General features: G+C 43.1%; 2 protein-coding genes across 12 annotated transcripts in view; both read left to right on the forward strand.

Annotated features, from left to right (window-relative positions):
- Positions 1-5,291, forward strand: part of Fam221a (family with sequence similarity 221 member A) — a 31,476-nt gene extending 26,185 nt beyond the window's left edge. For all 3 annotated transcript variants that reach the window (XM_016008371.3, XM_042273315.2, XM_042273316.2), the window contains exon 7: positions 4,675-5,291. In XM_016008371.3, the coding sequence (XP_015863857.1) occupies positions 4,675-4,743 (69 nt within the window). In that variant the 3' untranslated portion in view covers positions 4,744-5,291. The remainder of the gene's footprint in view (positions 1-4,674) is intronic.
- A 3,890-nt stretch (positions 5,292-9,181) lies between these two features.
- Positions 9,182-20,556, forward strand: part of Stk31 (serine/threonine kinase 31) — an 81,211-nt gene continuing 69,836 nt past the window's right edge. For 2 of the 9 annotated variants that reach the window (XM_076566765.1, XM_076566767.1), the window contains exons 1-4: positions 9,220-9,258; positions 11,607-11,653; positions 11,747-11,799; positions 19,018-19,116. In XM_076566765.1, the coding sequence (XP_076422880.1) occupies positions 11,626-11,653; positions 11,747-11,799; positions 19,018-19,116 (180 nt within the window). In that variant the 5' untranslated portion in view covers positions 9,220-9,258; positions 11,607-11,625. Of the gene's footprint in view, positions 9,396-11,606; positions 11,654-11,746; positions 11,800-13,417; positions 13,459-19,017; positions 19,117-20,556 lie in introns of all 9 variants that reach the window. The other 7 variants (XM_076566770.1, XM_076566766.1, XM_076566769.1 and 4 more) reach the window with 7 other exon arrangements.

The following is a 20,556-nucleotide window of genomic DNA, read 5'->3' on the forward strand; positions in this document are numbered from 1 at the left end:
ATCTTGAATTTTTTGTACATGATTTAAGGACTTTTTAAAGAAGTAGTTGTCAGGGGAGAGGCTGGTTAATGGGTGCAGGAGTGCAGCTGGTTAGGAGGGACACATTCTGATGCTCCGTAGCACACCAGGGGTACTTGGAAGAGGCGGGCAGAGAGGATTTGAAGGGCTTTAAAACAAAGAAGTGGTAGATGGTACAGGTGATAGATATGCCACCTCCTTAGTGGAATCATCGTGCATCATCTCAGGCTGACGGTGACCCACACTGCACCTTGTCAGTGTACACAGTATACTAAAACTGCACAGAGGTAAGACTCTCCTTTTCCTTTCTCTTGTCCTGCACATGACGCCTCGCTAAGCTCACCATGTAAGGGAGGGTGTAGAAATCCTCATTATCAACAAATTCTCCATGCAAGAGCACAGGAAGTGAAAAGAGAAACAGGATTATCTCAGCTGCCCCATGAGGAATCCTGAAGATGGGGATGGGGGGTTCTGAAGTGGGAAGGGGTGTCCTGGACACAGTGTAGCCTCTGAAGTGGGAAGGGGCACCCTGGACACAGTGTAGCCTCTGAAGTGAGGAAGGGGCACCCTGGACACAGTGTAGCCTCTGAAGTTGGGAAGGGGCATCCTGGACACAGTGTAGCCTCTGAAGTCGGGAAGGGGCGTCCTGGACACAGTGTAGCCTCTGAAGTGGGGAAGGGGTGTCCTGGACACAGTGTAGCCTCTGAAGTCTGGGAAGGGGTGTCCTGGACACAGTGTAGCCTCTGAAGTCTGGGAAGGGGTGTCCTGGACACAGTGTAGCCTCTGAAGTTGGGAAGGGGCACTCTGGACACAGTGTAGCCTCTGAAGTCCGGGAAGGGGTGTCCTGGACACAGTGTAGCCTCTGAAGTGGGGAAGGGGTGTCCTGGACACAGTGTAGCCTCTGAAATTGGGAAGGGGTGTCCTGGACACAGTGTAGCCTCTGAAGTGGGGAAGGGGTGTCCTGGACACAGTGAAGGCAGAGGTAAATGGTGGGACATTGTTTAGTGATAGAAACTGTCTCTGTCTGTGCCATAATCACTTATCACACGTGACTGTGTAAGTTTAAATGTCCCTCAGTCACACTAGCCATGGCTTACGTGCTCAGTAACCAGTGTCTGGCAACCCCTACCTGGACTGCAAAGAAATAAGTCCTTTTCGTCATTGTAGAAAGTCCCTTTGGAAAGCTCTGTTCATGCTGCTTTAACAAAATGCCATAAACTAAGTAGCTTCTAAACAGTAGAAGCTTACCAAGTTTTTGGGGCCAGGAAGTCTGAGATCAAGGTGCTTGCAGATTGGGTGTCCTGTGAGGGCTGCCTTCTGGTCCATAGTTGGTACCTTCTTGCCGTGTGGCAGTGAATGAGGTGAGGCAGCTCTCTGGCATCGTTTTCATTGACACCAACTGCGCTCCTGAGTGCTTACCTTCATAACCGACCTACCGCCCCAAGTTCACACTCCCCTGCTGTCTTCAGTGACCGCGTTCAGCATGTGAGTTGGGCAGGGGTTCAAACACTTGGGGGCATAGCAAAGGGAAACAGATAGCTGAAGGCCTGAGAGGCGAGTTGGAATTAAAAGGCGGCTTTTGTAGTACCATTAGGGGCAGGACTTACAATCCAATCAGTCTTCATTATGGGGACCCACACTTACAGGTTAATTTTAGTTTTTCTGGGTTCTAAAACTCCTTTTGTGCCCCACCCCCCCAATGGGTCTGAATAGTGTTGGCTGTGTTGAAAGCATGCCAGTGGTGTTTGTTTGCTGGCAGGTAGAGATGGAGTTCTTTAAGCCCATGTGGTGAATTGTTTCCTGACACAGTTTTTAAACACTTTGCAATGTAATTAATGGAATAATGAAAGTAAGAAGTCCACATTGAATGCTTTCCTTTGAGCTGGCATGAACCATGCATGTGGTTAGTACTTACTCTGTACTCCAAAACCACTGAACAAAAGGGATGAGTAGGAAGCTGGGTTGGATGTTTCAGGGCCTCGTTCAAGGGCAAGGCTATGTGTTGCCTCTGTCCTTCGCTATTTGGAACACTGATATGGGGACTCTTCATGGTTAGTGGAAGTTTGACAGTCGAAGCTTTTGTGCTAATATGGTTTATTGTCTGCTTTCGGAGATTATTGGTAAGGTATTTACTTTATGCATCAGGTTAAATCACTTTCTTCTGTTTTGATAAGACTTGGTCTCTCTTCCCCAAGAAAGAATTTTACTTAGGAAACTAGTACCAAAGTCTGCTAGGGGCAAGACACTTTGTTCGTGTTGGGGCATTTAGAAGAGCAGGGCAGGGTCTGGGAAAGAGACAGCTTGCCTTTTAGCTTACTGCATGGATAGCTGATAAGTACTGTTTGTCTTTCAACAGTTTTCTTAAGTTTAATTTGTTTTGAGCAGAGTCTTCTACATGCTAATGCTGTGAACTTAGAGTCATCTGGCCTCAGCCTCTAGTGTGCTGGGAGTTCTGTGTGTGCCACTTTGCCTGGCTTTGTGAAATAGTATTTCAAATGAGCCCCCTTCCCCCCCATATCACTAAGAATTGAACACTTAGCCTTAAATGAGATGAAAAAACAGTCTAGCAGTTGTTGAGCACTTATCTACTGATTGATTTTTGGGGAGGGGTGGAGGACCAGGGTATTAGGTAGCTCAGTGTGACATCAAACTCAGTACATTTGAGAGACTGACCTTGAACTGCCATCCTCCTGCCTCCGTTCCCCAAGTTCTGGAACTGTAGGTATATGCCACATGCCTAGTGTAGTATCATTCTTTTTATTGCTGTGATAAAACATCATGACCAAGGCAATTTAACAGAAAGTAACTGGGCTCACCTGAGTTCTAGAGGGTGGCGCCCATTATAGGGAGTGAAGGCAGGGTGGCAGGAGCAGCTGAGCTCACACCGCCAACTGCCAGCAGGCGGCAGAGAGAGCTAACGCAAAATGCTGTGAATCCTTAAAGCCCGTCCCGAGTGACACACTTCCACAAGCAAGGCCACACCTAATCTTCCCCAAACAGGATTCAAATGCCTGAGACTCCTGGGAACTTTCATTCAAACCACCACACCTACCTTACCGAGTGCTTAGGAAATACTCATCTATATATTTGATTTTACTTATACCTTTGAAGAATCCTGAGAAATACCTATACTGTGGTTAAAGAAACAAAACAAATGAAAAGAGGTAGGATTCAAATGTTCTGTTTAGAACAAGAGAACCAGAAAGGGTGAATAAAGGTGACATTAAAGCAGAGGGGGTACTGGGGAGGAAGGGGCCCAGCAGGAGGGGAGACAGGGATGGGGAGAAGGATAAACAAAATACACATGCAAAACGCCATTATGAAGCCTACAACTTTGTATGAGAATAAAAACCAACCAACCAACCAACCAACCAACCAAAACTAGCCTTTAATCCCAGAATTTGGGAGGCAGAGGTGGGCGGATATCTGAGTTCTCGGCAAGCCTGGTCTGCAGAGTGAGTTCCAGGACAGGACAGCCAGGGCTGCTAGAGAAACCCTGTCTTGAAAACCCAAATCCAAACCAAACCAAAACAACTCCTTCTCACTGCTCCCCCCACCCCCCCCCCCCCCCCGCCGCCAAAAACCACTGAAAAGTTCCTATAATGTTGCCTTTGAATGGGGTATTCTTCAGAGCCCTTCAAATGACCTGACTGATGGTGGGAGTGATAAGAGGGTGTGGTGTCTGAGTGAGGTGTCAACCAGAGGATGAAGGGAAAAGGGAAGATGGGTTACCTGGGCTTCATTACTGACAATTTATCACTTGTAATTTGACAGATACGGTAAACTGGTTTCACCGGGTTCCAGCTAGTTTCTCCCCCTCACTCCCCTTCTCTTCCCTCCTTTCTCCTCCCCTTCTGTACCTCCTGTTCTGTCCTGCCCTTTCTCGTCCCCTCCTTTCTGCTGGAAATCATACCCAAGTCTTGGTACTTGCTAGCCACGTGCTGTACCGCTCAGCAATACCTTCTTCCTTTTTTTTCTGGTTTCCTTAATTTTTTTATTCTTTGAGAATTTCATACATGTATATAATTTACTTGATCATATTTATCCCTGTTCCATTTCCCCTTGGCTTCTTGATATGACTTCTGTCACTTAAGCTCAAGGTCCTGTTTCCACTTTGGGCCCTTTATTTTTTGTCTCTTTGAAAGTTTGAGGCAGATATTGTGCCTGGGAGTTGTTGTGAGTGTTGATGCCAAAGAAGTAGGTGTGCCTGTGTTATGGGGAGTCCCAGAGTTCCTACTGTCGGGGAAAGGCTCGTGTTTCTCCAAGTTAGACAGCTGCCACTTATGGTCCCCCGCTTTGGAATCCTAGGAACTCACCCTTAACAGTGCTGGTGTTGACAGATGATCCTGCTGAATTAGGTTTATTCTGTAACTGCAGGGAAGAGGCATAGGCCGGAAGTACCATCAAGATTTTAAGCATTTAGAAATACTTCAGTGACATTCAAATTTATTTTTATCCAAGGCAATATTCACTTATATAATATTCCTCTTATCAAACTCCTGAAAAGCTAAAGCCAATCATCTAAAGAATGCGTTAGTGTTCAGCAGTTAATAACTTTGGTGTGGCTATGCTAAATAAGGCATGGCTAATGAGGTATGTACAGCCTTTATTTAGGATAATTTAAAAATTTCATCAGTAAATGTTTTAAATTTACAGCTAAAAATGGAAAAAGCTGCTAAGCGGAAAGGAAAAGCTCTGTCGCCAGCAGGTACAAAGCCTTCTTGAAGACTGTCGGACAGATTGAAGCCGCCATCCGGACGCATCTTCTACTTATTTAAATTTATTTTCTCTCAGCCTATGCAATTTCTAATGTATACATATGTCTTTTGAATTTTGCTTAGGTTATTGAAACAAGTGAAATGAAATTTGTCAGAATTCACGACTTAGCACTTTCAATGCTTTTTAAATAGTCCACTGTGTAGCCTAGACTGGCTTTGAAGTCATAGTACTGCTGCCTCAGCATATGTACGCCTTTTCTCTCTCTTAGTGAGTTATATATGTTATTTTCATATGATTAAAACCCTGAAAGTACAATAGATATTTTTAGTTTATCATAATTTAACTTTCGTAGGCTATCTTAAAAATTAAGGGTATTATTATAGGCTTTAATCAAATACATATGGGCCAGATTTTCATTCAAAATGGAAAGTTAAAACCATTAGTTTTTACTTTTTAAGCTTTGGAATGTTAACTTATGTTTTTAACTAAAAATTATATTTTAAAATTATAAGCCTCTTTCTAATAAAATCACTTGATTTTTTTACATTGTCTTACCAAGTTGCCCATTGTGTATAAATGTATTGGACACCTACTGTTATAGCACATATATACACATACATACATACACCTAAATGTAGTAAAAATTTAATTAAAAAATAACCCAAGGCAGTTACATGACAAAGTGACACTTGTCATTCTCAAAATCCACTCCTGCTACCTTTCACTGACTCCAAATTAATAATCAGGATCAGGTCTTAGTATACCCCACCAGGAAATAGTCTTTCCACAGGAGAGTAGTTACGGCCTGAATGGTCTGCAGATTCTGGTCTAAGGATGTTGGCTGGAACCCAGGAAACATGTCTGAGAGCAGATCTTGAGACTATGCTGGATCAAAGACTAGGAGGAAAAAGGAACATGAAGTTTGGTAGGAAAGGATGAGGTGGAAGCCCTCATACCGATACGGCATCTGAACTCTGACAAAGGTGCCTGCAGCTGGTCCTAAGAGACTGTAGGGATGGTGTGCAGAGGATATAGAATATCTGTATGGAGTTCCAGAAGTTATTTGGCATAATACCGAATAAAGGGGTCAGAAACTCAGGGGTGGGAGAGTGTTAAAAACAGGAGGAGCAGCATGGCTGTTGTGGACAAAGAACTTGTCACTGCTGAGTAAGGCCAGTTCTCTGCCTGCCAGGAGGCAAGGACCAACCAACCTCAAGGTGCTGACCCTGCAAGGTCACCCTGACTCTGGGCAAGAACAGGATATCTGAGATGAGTCTCAGTGATAGTCCAGTATACATGGTGCTTCAGAAACCAGAAACCTGGAACCAGACCAATGACTCACTGCAGTAAGTATTTGCATGTACAGTTGTTTGGGTAAATATATACACTGTGTGACACATTGCACTTTGCAGTTCCACTTCAGTCAATAAATGATGGATGGGGAGGTGGAAAAGATGCCAGGTGGGAAGAGGCAGCACTACAGACACAGCGGTGGCCTCAGGTGTGGGAACATGGCACGCTGGTGCTGAGTAGCGCTAGCTGGCGGGGTGGTGTGCAGCAGCCCGGAGCTCAGGCAAGTGCTGCCCAGTCACACCATTCCCCTGGCTCCGAGCAACGAACGGCAGGATGTCTGAGATGGAGAATGGTTCATTTCTGGATTGGGTCTCCTCGAAAGACCTCCATGGTTTGTGCTGCTGCTGGAGGCTGAGTGTCTGTGGTCCATGTGGCTGCTGCCCGAGGCCATGCTGATATCCATGGTCCTTGCTGCCGCTGAAGCCATGTGGAAGTCCATGATCTGGGCTGCTGCTGGCTGTTATGGGCAAGGAAGCTTCTTTTGCAGTGGTATCAATGACTGAAGAAGGCTTGAGAATGAGAGACTAAATTAAAGGCTTCTGTGACAGCTCCCCCCACCAAAAGAACAAACAAACAAAACCCCAACCCACCACCACCACCACCATCTAGACAGGAAGCCATTGAAGAGAGTTCTTAGAAATTGTGATAGGGATCCTGAAGTATAGCTCTTCACAGCTGATGATTTCTGGTGGGGGTGGGTTGGGGCTGGGGAAGGACTCAGTTATCTTTAAGGGGCTGGCCACTGGGAGTTTGAACACTTTCCAATGAGTATATGGGCAACACAAATTGGACTTGGTGTATTTTTTTCTTTTATTGGGGAGGGCCCAAGGATGGGAGGGTGAGTCTAGGGGGACTGGGAAGTAAGTGTGATTGGGATGCATTGTGTGAAATTCCCAAATAATAAAAATAGTATGTTGGAAAAAAAATTCTGGAGAAGCTATAGTCTGCATTTTTCCTAGGAAGGCCTGGATGATATCACTAAGGTCTTAAGACAAGCAATGGCCAAGAATGTCCTGGAAACAGAACTCATCGGGTCTGACCACTACAGATTTAGAATTAGTGGAAGATACAGCCATTATCCTAGACTCTGTCAGAGCAGACTGATAATGGAATATCAAGTTGTGGAATTTGACTGCCAGAGGCTTAATGTACTAAATGGGAAACAAGGCATGAATGAGTCTGATTAAATTTAAGTTCATGATCCAAAGGGAAAGACAGAAAGACAAGATATTTGAGGTGTGTAACTACTCTTGCCTCATCTGTCAAACACAACAAATATAATACAACAAACCCAAGTCCCAAACTGTGGTAACTGCCATGCAGAAAGCTCACATAAGTCCTGGTAATGAATACAGAAAAAACAACAACCAACCAACCAACCAAACTCCACAGTTTCTTACCTACTTACCGGTTTCAAGGCAGTTCAGTCTTGGTTCTAGGAGGAAGGGAGATTCCAGATCCCTTACAGGAAGTGTCTTAGTTAGGGTTCCTATTGCTGCAACAGAACACCATGACCATAAAGCAAGTCCGGGAGGAAAATATTTATTTGGCTTACACTTCCATATGGCAGTCCACCACTGAAGGAAGCCAGGACATGAACTCAAACAGGGCAGGAACCTGGAGGCAGGAGCTGATGCTGAGGCCATGGAGGGGAGCTGCTTACTGGCTTGCTTCCCATGGCTTGCTCAGCCCACCTTCTTTATAGAACCCAGGACCAGCAGCCCAGGGATGGCACCACCCACCATAGGCTGGGCCCTCCCCCATTGATCACTAAATGAGAAAATGCCTTACAGCTGGTGTCGGGTTGACATGCAAAACCACCCAGTACAGGAAGGATCCTCACTATCCCTCGAAAATCCTTATGAGGTCACAGTCAGAGCAGGGCAGGAAGAGGAACTTGTGACAGGGGCCATCACGCTTTGATGGTGGTATTATAAATTAGCGTCGCTTCTTTGTTAAACAGTCGGGCAATGTCTTATACACACTTCTACCGTTTAGACAACCCCTAGGGGACATTAACCCAAAAGAAATGAAAAACATGTCCACACAAAGACTTGCAGACCGTAGTAGCTTTGTCTGAAACAATTCTAAAGTGGAAACAATCCCTATGGCCACAGAAATGTAGAAAAACTGTTATGCATCCACAGTAGACCAGTGCATGGGAATAAAATGTTACAACCTAGTGATACATAGAAGAAAACAGATGAAATTACCTTAAAATACTCATGCCATTTGAAGAAGGCAGATAAGATGATCATTATATATGATCCAGTCAACACTTTCAGAAAATGAAACCAGTATCCAGACACAGGAAGGAGAGCCATGATACTGTAAATGGGCTTGAGGAAACTTCCGAAGCTGAAGGAAATGTTTCATCGTGGGGATGACTTCAACGATACACAAAACTATTAACATTAAATATTGATACCTGCAGTTTATGCTAATTCTACTTCAAACTTTAGCAATTAGTTGGAGGGCTGGGTACACGCTCAGTGGTTTGATCTTGTGGGAGGATCTGGGTTTAATTCCCAGGTTTGCATCAACTAGAGATGGTTTTCAGCTGTGCACTATTTGTGCCACATGGATTACTTGCCCGTGACCGGATAACTCAGCCACATCCATTCCCTTCCCCTCTTGATGTCCTGAGGAAAAAAAAAAAGACTCTCCCGCTCCCCCGCCATGTTAGCCGTGGCCGCAAAGGTTCGGGGAGAGATGTGCGTGAAGCTATGGACTGATCTCCAAAAAGACACCGTCCCTTCGCAAGTTATTCTCTTTTTCCACCTTGGGAAAAGGACATCCGGTTTCTCATAATTTTTGGCTTTCTTCTTTCTTTTGTAGTTTAAATCCCCTCGTGCCTAAACGAGGAGGCGCCACGCGACCCCACGCCACGGCCTTACGTCACTGACGCCCGGGGAAAGGAGGCGGCCATTGGCCGACCGGGGCGTGGGGGAGCCGTCCTATAAATTCCCAGCACGGGCCGCGCCGCTTTCTTCTCGGGAGCCCGCGTGCAGGGCGGGCGGAGTGCGCGCGGCCTGGACAGCCTCGCGGCGCTCGAGGCCTCGCGGCGGCCCGGCCACGTGACGACTGCGCACGCGCGGCAGCCGCCATGGCGCAGCGCCCGGCTGCGCGCAGGCGCAGCGCGGGCCCCGAGGTGCGGAAGCTCGCGCGGTAAGCGTCTGCAAGTGCGCCGGGCGGCGGCCGCCGAGGGAGGGCCGGGCTGGGCGGGCGGACGGGCTGGCGGGCGGAGCGCCGGGCATGTGGGGCCAGCGGCTTTTTGCTGGTATGGCGGAGGCGGAAAGTGTGAGGTTAGTCTCCGGCCTGGCGGGAAGCGGGAGGGGGCAGCCGTCTCCGGGGCGGCGGCGTCCGGCGTCCACGCAGCTCGCACTTCGAGGGTTCGTGGTCCCGGCTGAGGCCTATTTCCCACCCCCACCCTCCGGCCGCCCGCCGCCCTCGAGCCGCCTGCCGCAGCGAGCTCGACGGCACCCCCGGCTGCGTGGAGTCGGTCTTCCCCTTCTGGTGGGTTCTGTGGGTTAGCCTTCCACGCCCCCACCCCAGGAAGCAGGCGTGGAGGGGCTTCCTTCCGCTTCTTCCTGGTCTCCTTTCGAGGCGCGATTTATCCCCACCACGCGGCCATCCACCTCCGCTAAAAAACTATTTATTTATTAATATTTATTTATTTAGGTTTTTCGAGACAGGGCTTCTCTGTGTAGCTTTGCGCCTTTCCTGGAACTCGCTCTGTAGCCCAGGCTGGCCTCGAACTCACAGAGATCCTCCTGCCTCTGCCTCCCAAGTGCTGCGATTAAAGGTGTGCGCCACCACCGCCAGACTAAAAACCAGTTTAAAATAGTTCTAGGAAACAGTTTCTTGAAAAAAGTGCCAGGATTTTCAAAGTAAACTTTTAATTTTTACGAAGAACATGGCAGTGGCCAGGCGGTGGTGGTGGCGCACACCTTTAATCCCAGCACTCGGGAGGCAGAGGCAGGCGGATCTCTGTGAGTTCTAGGACAGGCAGGGCTACACAGAGAAACCCTGTCTCGAAGAACCAAAAGAAAACTAACAACAACAATAACAACAAAAACCAAGCAAAACAAAATACGGCAGTATTTTCCAGAGAATCCCTAAACAGATTCCAAATTTGTTTTACAGCTACTCAGAACAGTTAAGTTGAATTTTAACACTCCCTTTGACTTATAGTAAAGGATCCCGGATTTGAAGATGTTTCTGTGATACTATTTGGAAAAAAAAACTTAAGCTAGACAAAAATGGAAAGTTTTAAATTTTTATAAATAAGCCCTATTATTTTCTGTGATGAGTTAATTTCTCTTTTCATAGTTGGGAGCATTTGAAACTTTGATGTAGGTGTTCTTGAAAAATTAAAAAGCTCTCAAAAATGTGCTTCAAAATATGACATGTACCCTATGTTTTAAAGGCAATTTTGTGAAAAAAAATTCCCTGTGTATTATAATGTATAGAAGGTTTATCTTAAGTTGAAGGACAAACTAATCTTGCTCCCACTGCCCCCTCAAACCCAGCAGCTTTGGAGGGTGGAGGCTGTTGATATATACCTTCTGTGCCTTTTTGAGAAAGAAATAAAATCAGTTGGAATTGAATAGTGAAATACACTTTTACTACTTTTACGTGAATTTACATAAATTCACGAGTGGAAAGTGTGATTTCTGGTGTGTTGAGCATAAAATTGTAAAGTAGTAGACTTCTTTTGAAATATTTTTCAGTTAAAATATTATGTAATGAAATGATTTTTGAAGTAAAAATTTTGATATATTTTAGTTTTTAATTTCAGAGTATTAAAAACAAAACTAAAGATAGCCAGTCTCAGACATTTGTAGCATTTCTCTTAGTTTTATTGTGGAATACTTTCTCTTTTTTGAGAGGGTATTCTTTTTTTAAGAACATGAGGGCTAGAGAGCTCAGCAGTTAAGAGCACTGATTGCTTTTCTAGAGGACCGGGGTTCACTTCTCCTCCTCCATGCTGAGTTTTGGGATGGTGTGGTTTTGTTAGAAATTGGACCTTAGTTCTCTAGAAGCACTAACTTGGCAGTTTATAACTGGCTGTAACGCCAATCCCAGGGGATCTGAAGCCCACTTATGGCCTCAGCATGCACTGCATGCATGTGCTCCACAGACATACATGCAATCAAAACAGCCATACACTCGCTCCCTCGCATGCACAAGAATATGCATGTAGTTCCAAAGTGTTGATTTATAAAGGTGGTCAAAATGTGTGTGAGTTATCTTACATGTAAATCTGTAAAAGTTTGGCTAAAGATAATGATAGGTATAGAGATGATACATTTTGACATTGAAAACTACAATCTCTTCAGAACAGATAGAAGAAGCAATCATGAGAAAATACATGGAAGGCAATTTTTAGTATAGAGTTTGAGTTTTGATAACCCCATTAGGACAAACACTTTTAAGAATTTGAACATAATGTGGTTTAGATTTTTTTCATTGTTAATAGATATAAAACCTAATTCAAGGTGTTGAATTGTTAGTTTTTCAGAACTTGTCCAAATGGATGAAGATACACATTGCAATAAAGGTACTGGTGTTAAATATTATTGGGGGGGCGGGGTAAGAGCTTAATGATACTGATTAAACCCTAATTTATTTTTGCATCGTGATTTTATTTTAGTTGAAGATGTTGTTGGAAGTCATGTAGAAGATGCCGTAACGTTTTGGGCCCAGGTAAATGGAAGCTTGGTTGGTTTCTCTTTTCTACCTTCTGGTTTCCTAGCCTGAGCCTTTCCCAACAAAAACCAAATAAAAATCTAAGAATATAGTTTTGTTGTCATTCTCAGTACCTAATCTTGATGAAATCATGTAGCACAGACATAATTAAAAGACAGATGACTACAACTTGAAGTTTTCCTAAGTTGAATAATATACTTGCAATACAGCTGAATGCAACATAAAAAGTATCAAGATTAGGACTTCAAAATTATGTTCAATAGGATCAGGAAGCCAAACACTGTTGTATTTGTGAAGTTATAGCCCCATCTAGAGGTCTTTTGTAAGACTGTTTCCTGAAAACAAGCATTTTTTCCTTATTACTAAATACCTACAGAATTTCATGTTCTTTCTCTTTCTTAAAAATAAAACAAAAGCCCCTTGTATTCAATTTGTATTGGTTGAGTACTCCTGAGCATGAGGCTTGCTTAGGAATGTAATTGATGTATCCAGTATCACTCCATTAAAACTGCTGATTTCCTCTTTCCCAGAAGCTATCAATTTTGAGTAGCTTCTTTGCCAGGGGTGGGACTTTCACGTTGACACCCCTCTTCCAAGTTGGGATTTGGGACTGCATTGTTTTGTTAGAAGTTACATTGTGGGGAAGCTCAGATGATATGTCAAACATTCTGAATACTCGTGCCATTTCAAAAAAATTTCTTGAAAGCTTCTTGCATATCATATGGCAGTAGATAATAAAGATAGGGAGAGGATAAGCTCCATACTCTATAGACACTGGGAGATGAAAAAGAAAACTCTGTTCAATGGCTTACATTTTAATGTAAGATAAGTGTTTATGTAATTATGAAATTTGAGATTAATGAAATATTTCTGATTTCAATGATAGATTGAAAATCAGGTAAGTATATTCAGTTTTAAATACAAAGTTAAACAGGGCGTGGTAGTATACCCCTTTTATCCCAGCACTTGAGAGGCAGAGGCAGGCAGATCTCAGTCCATGGACAGCCAGGCCTATGCCCAGAGACCTTTTCTCAGCAAAACAAAATTAAGCACCAAAGTTCTTGGGTTTCAGATTTTAAGAGGTGACTCTCTAATGTACCATTACTAATGATTTTTTGATTTTGCAAACTATACATGATAAAGGAGGGAAGAAAATTGCATTTACATATACTTCCCATGACTTGGGAACTCTTTCTTGATGAAGTTAAGTGTACAGTGTGTAAATAGAAGTTATAAGGAGCTACAGAAGAATGTGATTTAAAGTTCTTAAAAACAAGGCTGGAGGGATGGCTCAGAAGTTAAGAGCACTGGCTGTTCTTCCAGAGGTCCTGAGTTCAATTCCCAGCACCTACATGGCAGCTCACAACTGTCTATAATGAGATCTGGTGCCTTCTGGCATGCAGGCATACATGCAGCCTGAACATTGTATACATAATAAATAAATAAACAAATAAATCTTTAACAAAAAGTTCTTAAAAATCATAGAAAAGTTTGAATTTGTGGTAAATTGTATACTTAAGCACAACCTTTTTATTTTTTAATGTCATGTGTATTTGTGTTTTGCCTGTATTTGTGTCTGTCCACAACTTGTGTACCTGGTGTCCATCGTGGTCAGAAGAGGGCATTGGATCCCTGGAACTAGAGTTACAGACAATTGTGAGTTGCCCTGTAGGTACTAGGAATTGAACCTGGTTCTTTTGGAAGCGCTTAACAGCTGAGCCATCTTTCCAATTAATTGTACATAATTTTTAAATGGTGTTCATATGTTGTGGGTTTGTGTTGAGTATTAATAGTACATGTGCCACTTGGTGCCTGACACTGAATGACAAATTATATATGTACTAAATTAAATAATACTTCCTAGGTCAGTGCTGTTACCTCCTAGGTCAGTGCTGTTACTGTAGAAATGCAATGTGAACCCTATGAGTAATTATTTCTAGTTTCAGCAGCCACATTGGCGCAAGTAAAAGGAATAGGTAAAAATTAATTTTAATACATGTTTTTATTTAACATAATATATCCAAAATATTGTTTCAAAATCTAATCAGCAAGGTAGGCATAGTAATCTCAGCTACTTGCAGGGCTGAACCAAGAGGACCTTGAGTTTGCAGCTGGCTTGAAAAATTTAGTTAGCTCCTGTTCAATAAAATAAGGGCTGGGTTTGTGGTTTAGTTGTATAGTACTTGCCTAGTATATGTGAGGGAGGACCATGGTTTCCATTTCCAATGCCAGAAGAAAGTACACTCACAATTGGTATAAAATATGAGCAAGATACTTTGTATTCCTCTTTTTATATTACATCTTTTATGTTTTTTTTTTTTTGAGACAGGGTTTCTTTGTGTAGCTCTAGCTGTCCTGGAACTAGCTCTCTATAGACCAGGCTGGCCTTGAACTCAGAGATTGCCTCTGCCTCCCGAGTGCTAGGATTAGTAAAGTTGTGTACCCCTCAGTCTTATTACATCTTTGGAATCCCAGTGTGTAGGTTTATACTAGGCACTGAGTCAGACTTGTCACATTTCAAGTGAGTATTGCTATTTATCTGTTAATGTACTTCTAGACTTTGATTTCCATTGATCTTAGTCATTAGTTGGTTAAATTTGGAGTTATGGGGCTAGAGATATGGCTTAGGGGTTAAGAGCGCTTGTTCTTCTTCCAGAGGACCTGTAGTCTATATCTAGCACCTGTGTGACCGCTTACACCCTCTATAATTCCAGTTCCAGGGTATTCGATGTCTCCTTTTGGCCTCCTTGGCACCAAGCACATATGGTGCACAGAGATACGTACAGGCAAAACCCTCATAGCCGTAAAACAAAAATAATTTTGGACTGGAGAGATGGCTTAGTGGTTAAAATTATTACTCTTGTTGCTCTCCAGAGGATGCTAGTTCAAATCCCATGTCAGGCAGCTCACAGTTGCCTCTAACTCTAGCTTCAGGGGATCTAATAGCCTCTTCTGGCTCCTGCTAACACTAACAGACAGAGACACATATACATGAATAAAATAAATTAAAAAAAATTAAAAATGAGCTATTATCTAAATTGGGAGTCAGAGAACTTTGTGTAATGACCAGATAGTAAATATTGCACAATTAATGGGTCATACATTCTCTGTTGTAACTTCTTTTTTCATTCTTTTTTTAAATTTAATTTTATTTTACACTATTCAGTTCTACATAATAGCCACAGATTCCCTTGTTCTCTCCCTTCCTGCCCCCCTCCCCTTCCCCCCAGCCCATCCCCCATTCCCACCTCCTCCGGATCAAGGTCTCCCCCAGGACTGGGATCGACCTGATAGACTCAGTCCAGGCAGGTCCAGTCCTCTCCTCCCAGATTGAGCCAAGCGTCCCTGCATAAGTCCCAGGTTTCAAACAGCTAACTCATGCAATGAGCCCAGGACCTGGTACCACTGCCTAGATGCCTCCCAAACAGATCAAGCCAGTCAATTGTCTCACCTATTCAGAGGGCCTGATCCAGTTGGGGGCCCCTCAGCCTTTGGTTCATAGTTCATGTGTTTCCATTCATTTGGTTATTTGTCCCTGTGCTTTATCCAACCTTGGTTTCAACAATTCTCACTCATATAAACCCTCCTCTTTCTCACTAATTAGACTCCCAGCACTCCACCCGGGGCCTAGCCTTGGATGTCTGCATCCAGATTCCTCAGTCCTTGGATGGGGTTTCTGGCACAACTATTAGGGTGTTTGGCCATCCCATCACCATCATGAGGTTTGCAGGCAAATGGATGGATCTAGAAAAAGTCATCCTGAGTGAGGTAACCCAGACTCAGAAAGACAAATATGGTATGTACTCACTCATAGGAGGATGCTAGATGTGGAACAAGGATGACTGGACTGCTACTCACATCACCAGTGAGGCTACCTGGAAAACAGGACCCCAAGAAAGACACGGAGAAATGGATGAGATCTACATGAACAGCCTGGACATGAGTGGGAGCAATGAAGGGTGAAGGTCGAGGGAAAGAGAGCGGGAGATCCTAGCTGGATCAAGAAAAGAGAGGGAGAACAAGGAATAGGAGACCATGGTAAATGAAGACCACATGAGAAAAGGAAGAAACAAAGAGCTAAAGAGGCCCACAGAAATCCACAAAGATACCCCCACAAAAGACTGCTGGCAATGGTGGAGAGATAGCCGGGACTGACCTACTCTGTTGTAACTCTTAATCTGTAACTACCATTGCAGTATAAAAGCATGTGAAAGAAAGTATGTAGTTGTGACCCAATAAACTCTGTTCACCAAAACAGGTCGGTTAATTTACCCACTTCTTTCTTCAGTCATCAACTTGAGGCTTCTTCAGAAACATAAAGTATAAAAAGTTAGGAAGTATTCCTTAGATGAATGCATTAAGAAGATTAAAACTATGGGTGCTATTTCTATACATCTAATGCCTATTCCAAGATGCAAATCATAATTTTTTTTGTGAGATTAAGGTGAGATGAGATCAGAGACGTAAGTAGAGATTTGGAAACAGAGGCAAGCCAGAGTGAAGATCTATTGTTGGCTTCCCCTGCCTGATTTCTGCCAGATAAGTCACTTAAAAGAGAATACTTTAGGATTGTTGGTATTCTTAGCTGAATGGCAACTCTTCCTTCCTTCTTTTTGTGGTGGTGGTGGTGGTGGTGGTGGTCGTGGCGGTCGTGGCGTGTGTGTATTTTTGAGACAGGGTCTCATTGTGTAGTGCTGGCTGACTTGGAACTCACTATGTAGACTGCCTGACCTCTGCCTCTGAGTGCTGGAATTAAAGATGTGTGCTGTCATTTCCCACACCTACTTGTTTTTTTTTTTTCTTTGAAAGGAACTTCCATTATGTAGTCTGTGTATTGACAGGAATAACTGGAATATTTTGATGTACTCTGAATTTTTTTTTTTTTTTTTGGTTTTTTCGAGACAGGGTTTCTCTGCGTAGCTTTGTGCCTTTCCTGGAGCTCACTTGGTAGCCCAGGCTGGCCTCGAACTCACAGAGATCTGCCTGGCTCTGCCTCCCGAGTGCTGGGATTAAAGGTGTGCGCCACCACCGCCTGGCTCTGAATTTTATTTACAGATTTCAAGGACTGCTTCAAATACTTCCTGGGGTCAGTTTAAATTTAGTGTTTTTTTTTTGTACCCAGGGCCTCATGCAAACTAGGCAAATGTTCTACCAGCTGTGCTATTACCAAAGCTCCTATTTCCCATTTTTTTTTGAATGATGACATTGGCATTTATCATGATGTCTTAGAATTGCTCTTTGAGAGGTTTTCTATCTCCAGACATTATGGGTTCATTGACTATTTTATTCTTGTGTTTCTATAAAGGTTGATGTGATGGGCGTGTCTGGTGATACTTGATTTTATTTTGTGTTGTTGAGGTGGAGTGTCACCCATATCGTCAAGCCGGCTTCAAACTCACAATGCCCCTGCATTCCTACCTCTCAAGTGCTGGGGTTGCAGGTGTGCAGTGCCACTCCCGGCTCATATTTCATTTCTTCTACTTTGAAATAGTAGAAAGGCTTTTTATGTACTTCTCACTCAGCTTCTATTAATGCTAATTTCTTGTATAACCATAGCACAGTGACAAAAGCCCAGAAATTAATATTGGCACAGTACTGTTAATTGAACTATGTATTAGCCTTTATTTCAAATTTTACCCACCCCACCCCCCTGCCGCTCCAGCATCCATTCTAAGATCCCCATCGTATCTTTTTTTTCTTTTTATTTCAAACTTTATTGAAAATATTTAAAATATTAACTTACTTGCCTCCTGTAGAAATATTGATGAAGCGAACAGATGTTATTCATTGGTAATTTTAGAATCTTAGAATATCCAGGAGGAGGAGAGAAAATGAACATCCATTTAGGACTAATTTATATATATATATATATATAATTTTACAATACCATTCAGTTCTGCATATCAGCCATGGGTTCCCCTATCCCCATCGTATCTTGAAGAGTCCTCTAACCTTTGATACTTTGTCAGATATCCTGACTTTAGATATTCTGGAAGAATCCTAGGGTTCTTTTTGTTTCTTTTCTATTTTCTTTTGTTGTTGTTTTGTTTTTAGTTTTTTGAGACAAGGTTTTCTTTATATAACAGTCCTGATTGTCCTGAAACTCATTCTGTAGACCAGGCTGGCCTCAAACTCAGCAGAGATCTGCCTTCCTCTGCTCTCCCCCCCCCCCCGTGCTGCTATTAAAGGCATGCACCACCATCGCTGGGCAAATCCTTTTTTTTTTTTTTTGGGGGGGGTGCCTTTCCTGGATCTTGCTCTGTAGACCAGGCTGGCCTCGAATTCACAGAGATCTGCCTGGCTCTGCCTCCCAAGTGCTGGGATTAAAGGTGTGTGCCACCACCACCTGGCTGAATCCTAGTATTTTTATAGAGTATCTTTAATATGGGTTTATATGATGATTTCTCATAAATTGACCAAAATACCCAAAGATGATGTGTGTCCATTGTGCATTATATTGGGGTTCCTGATATTATGTCTTTTTGGGTATGTTAGCTTTAATCTACCTGATTGAGATGTTCATTTTTTTAAAAATGTAAATAATACTTTTCTTTTATAATTAACAAATGCTTTAGAGAGAGATACATTGGATTAACTAGTTTTGTTCCTTTTTTAACTTTTCACTTGTAATTTTTTAATTTTTTCCTGGTATTGTACTGGCCTTTCAGTTTTTTTTTTTATTCCTGCTGCATTTATTAATTGTTCTTCTGTAAGGAAGAGTTTCTTCTCTGCCACTTAATTGTTCAGTAATTTAACTTATGTGACTATAGACTAGTGGATATGTCACAGGTTGTAAGTCATTGCTGTTATTATTTATTTTTGCTGTTTGAATTCTTCATCTCTGGCCAATGGAACAGAAATTGGCCAAAATGATAGGTTAGTTCCATGTCTTCTAAACATGTCGTCTTCTTCTTCTTTTTCTTATTTGCTGTCACCACCAGCCCTGGAATTACCCAGTCTATAAGGAACCTGCTTAGTATAATTTAATAATATTTGGCACTTTATTTGAAGTCTATGTAAGTGACCGTAAGCTTCATGTAGCTTACTATAATTTCTTCTAAGAACTCATTTGAATTATGAAAATCATAACACAAGAATTTGATCTAATTCCCAGTACACCAAAGTACTTTAAGTGTTACACTTAGTAGAACCCTCAATTATATATAATACCATCAGAATTTATTGAATCTCATACTCTTTCTGTTTCCTTCTTAGAACGTTAGTAGAAATAAGGACATTATGAAGATCGGTTGCTCACTATCTGAAGTTTGTCCTCATGCTAATTCAGTTTTTGGAAATCTTGATCCTAAGAAGGTAAGCTTTATTCCTGGTTATAATCATTTCTTCTTGCATGTCTGCTTTTCTACATTTTAGAATTTATAGATTTTGGAATTTGGGGCCTATTGAACAGAAAAGACAGATTTTTAGAATTTCTGTAAACTACAGTCATAGTAAATTTATTAAAAGTAACTGTGGGTAGACAGGCCACGCGGCGAAGACAGGCAGACGCAGGTCAGCGACTCACGGAGGTGGAAGGGCCTGGTGGCAGCGGCCGGCAGGGACATACAGTCCCAGCGGCAACAGGCAGAGACATACAGGCCCGGTGGCAGTTCGCAGAGGTGGATGGGCCTGGCAGCAGTGACAAGCAGAGGTAGGTAGGCCTGCGGCGGCAGCGGGCAGAGACATACAGGCCCCTTGGCCCCCCCCCCTCCCAGAGGCGGACAGACCCAGCGGTAGCTGACAGGGACATACAGGCCCAGCGACTGAGACAAGTGGACGCAGGTGGGCCTGTGGCGGTGGGCCACAGGGGTGGACAGGCCCGGGGACGGAGAGGGGTGGATGCAGCTTGGAACGGGGATGCCCCTAGCCCCAACACCTGGGGAAGAGGCTATCTCCGTGGATCGGAACCAGGGCGAGTCTGGACACTCCGTCTGGGGACAACCCAGGGCCCAACTGCTGATCCTGTGAAACCCAACAACTTGGAGGTGTTGGTGAGACTGCCCTGCTCAGCTGAAACCCATCTGGGAGAGGATTCAGATGACTACAGTTTGAAGTCTGAAGAAACAAGATCAGCTGAGGAGTTGACAAATGAACAAAACGTGACCTGGGAACACAGAAGAAGGCGCTACCCAGTCACCAAACCAGATCACCAGAATCATAAGTATATAATTCACCGACTGAAATCAGCTGTCCCTGAAGAAACAGCCCAATAGCACCAATTTAACCAAGAACCCCTACTAAACCAAGACTAAAAATTAGAACAAGAGAGGCACTCTCAGACACAGACACCACCTGCACCACACAGAGGAAAAGATGAGTAGACGCCAGTGCAAAAATACAGGCAACAACATAAAGACCTGTATGGCAACATCAGAACCTAGTGATTCTACACCTGCAAGACCTAAACATACCATGACAGAAGAAACAGAAGCGATCAATCCTAAAAATGACTTTAAGAAGATGATAGAGGCCCTTAAAGAAGAAATAAAACATTCCCTCAATGAGGAAATAAAAACTTTCCTTAAAGAGGAAATGAAAAACTACCTTAAAGAGGAAATAAAAGCTTTCCTTAAAGAGGAAATGAAAAACTCTCTTAAAGAGGAAATAAAAACTTCCCTTAAAGAGGAAATGAAAAACTCCATTAAAGAGGAAATAAAAAACTCCCTTAAAGAAATGGAAGAAAAAACGAACAAAAAATGGGAAGAAATCAAATCAAGCCAAGAATAAGCAATTAAACAGATGAAAGAAACATTC

This window comes from Peromyscus maniculatus, chromosome 3 (assembly GCF_049852395.1).
Source record: "Peromyscus maniculatus bairdii isolate BWxNUB_F1_BW_parent chromosome 3, HU_Pman_BW_mat_3.1, whole genome shotgun sequence".
Lineage (NCBI taxonomy): Eukaryota > Metazoa > Chordata > Mammalia > Rodentia > Cricetidae > Peromyscus > Peromyscus maniculatus.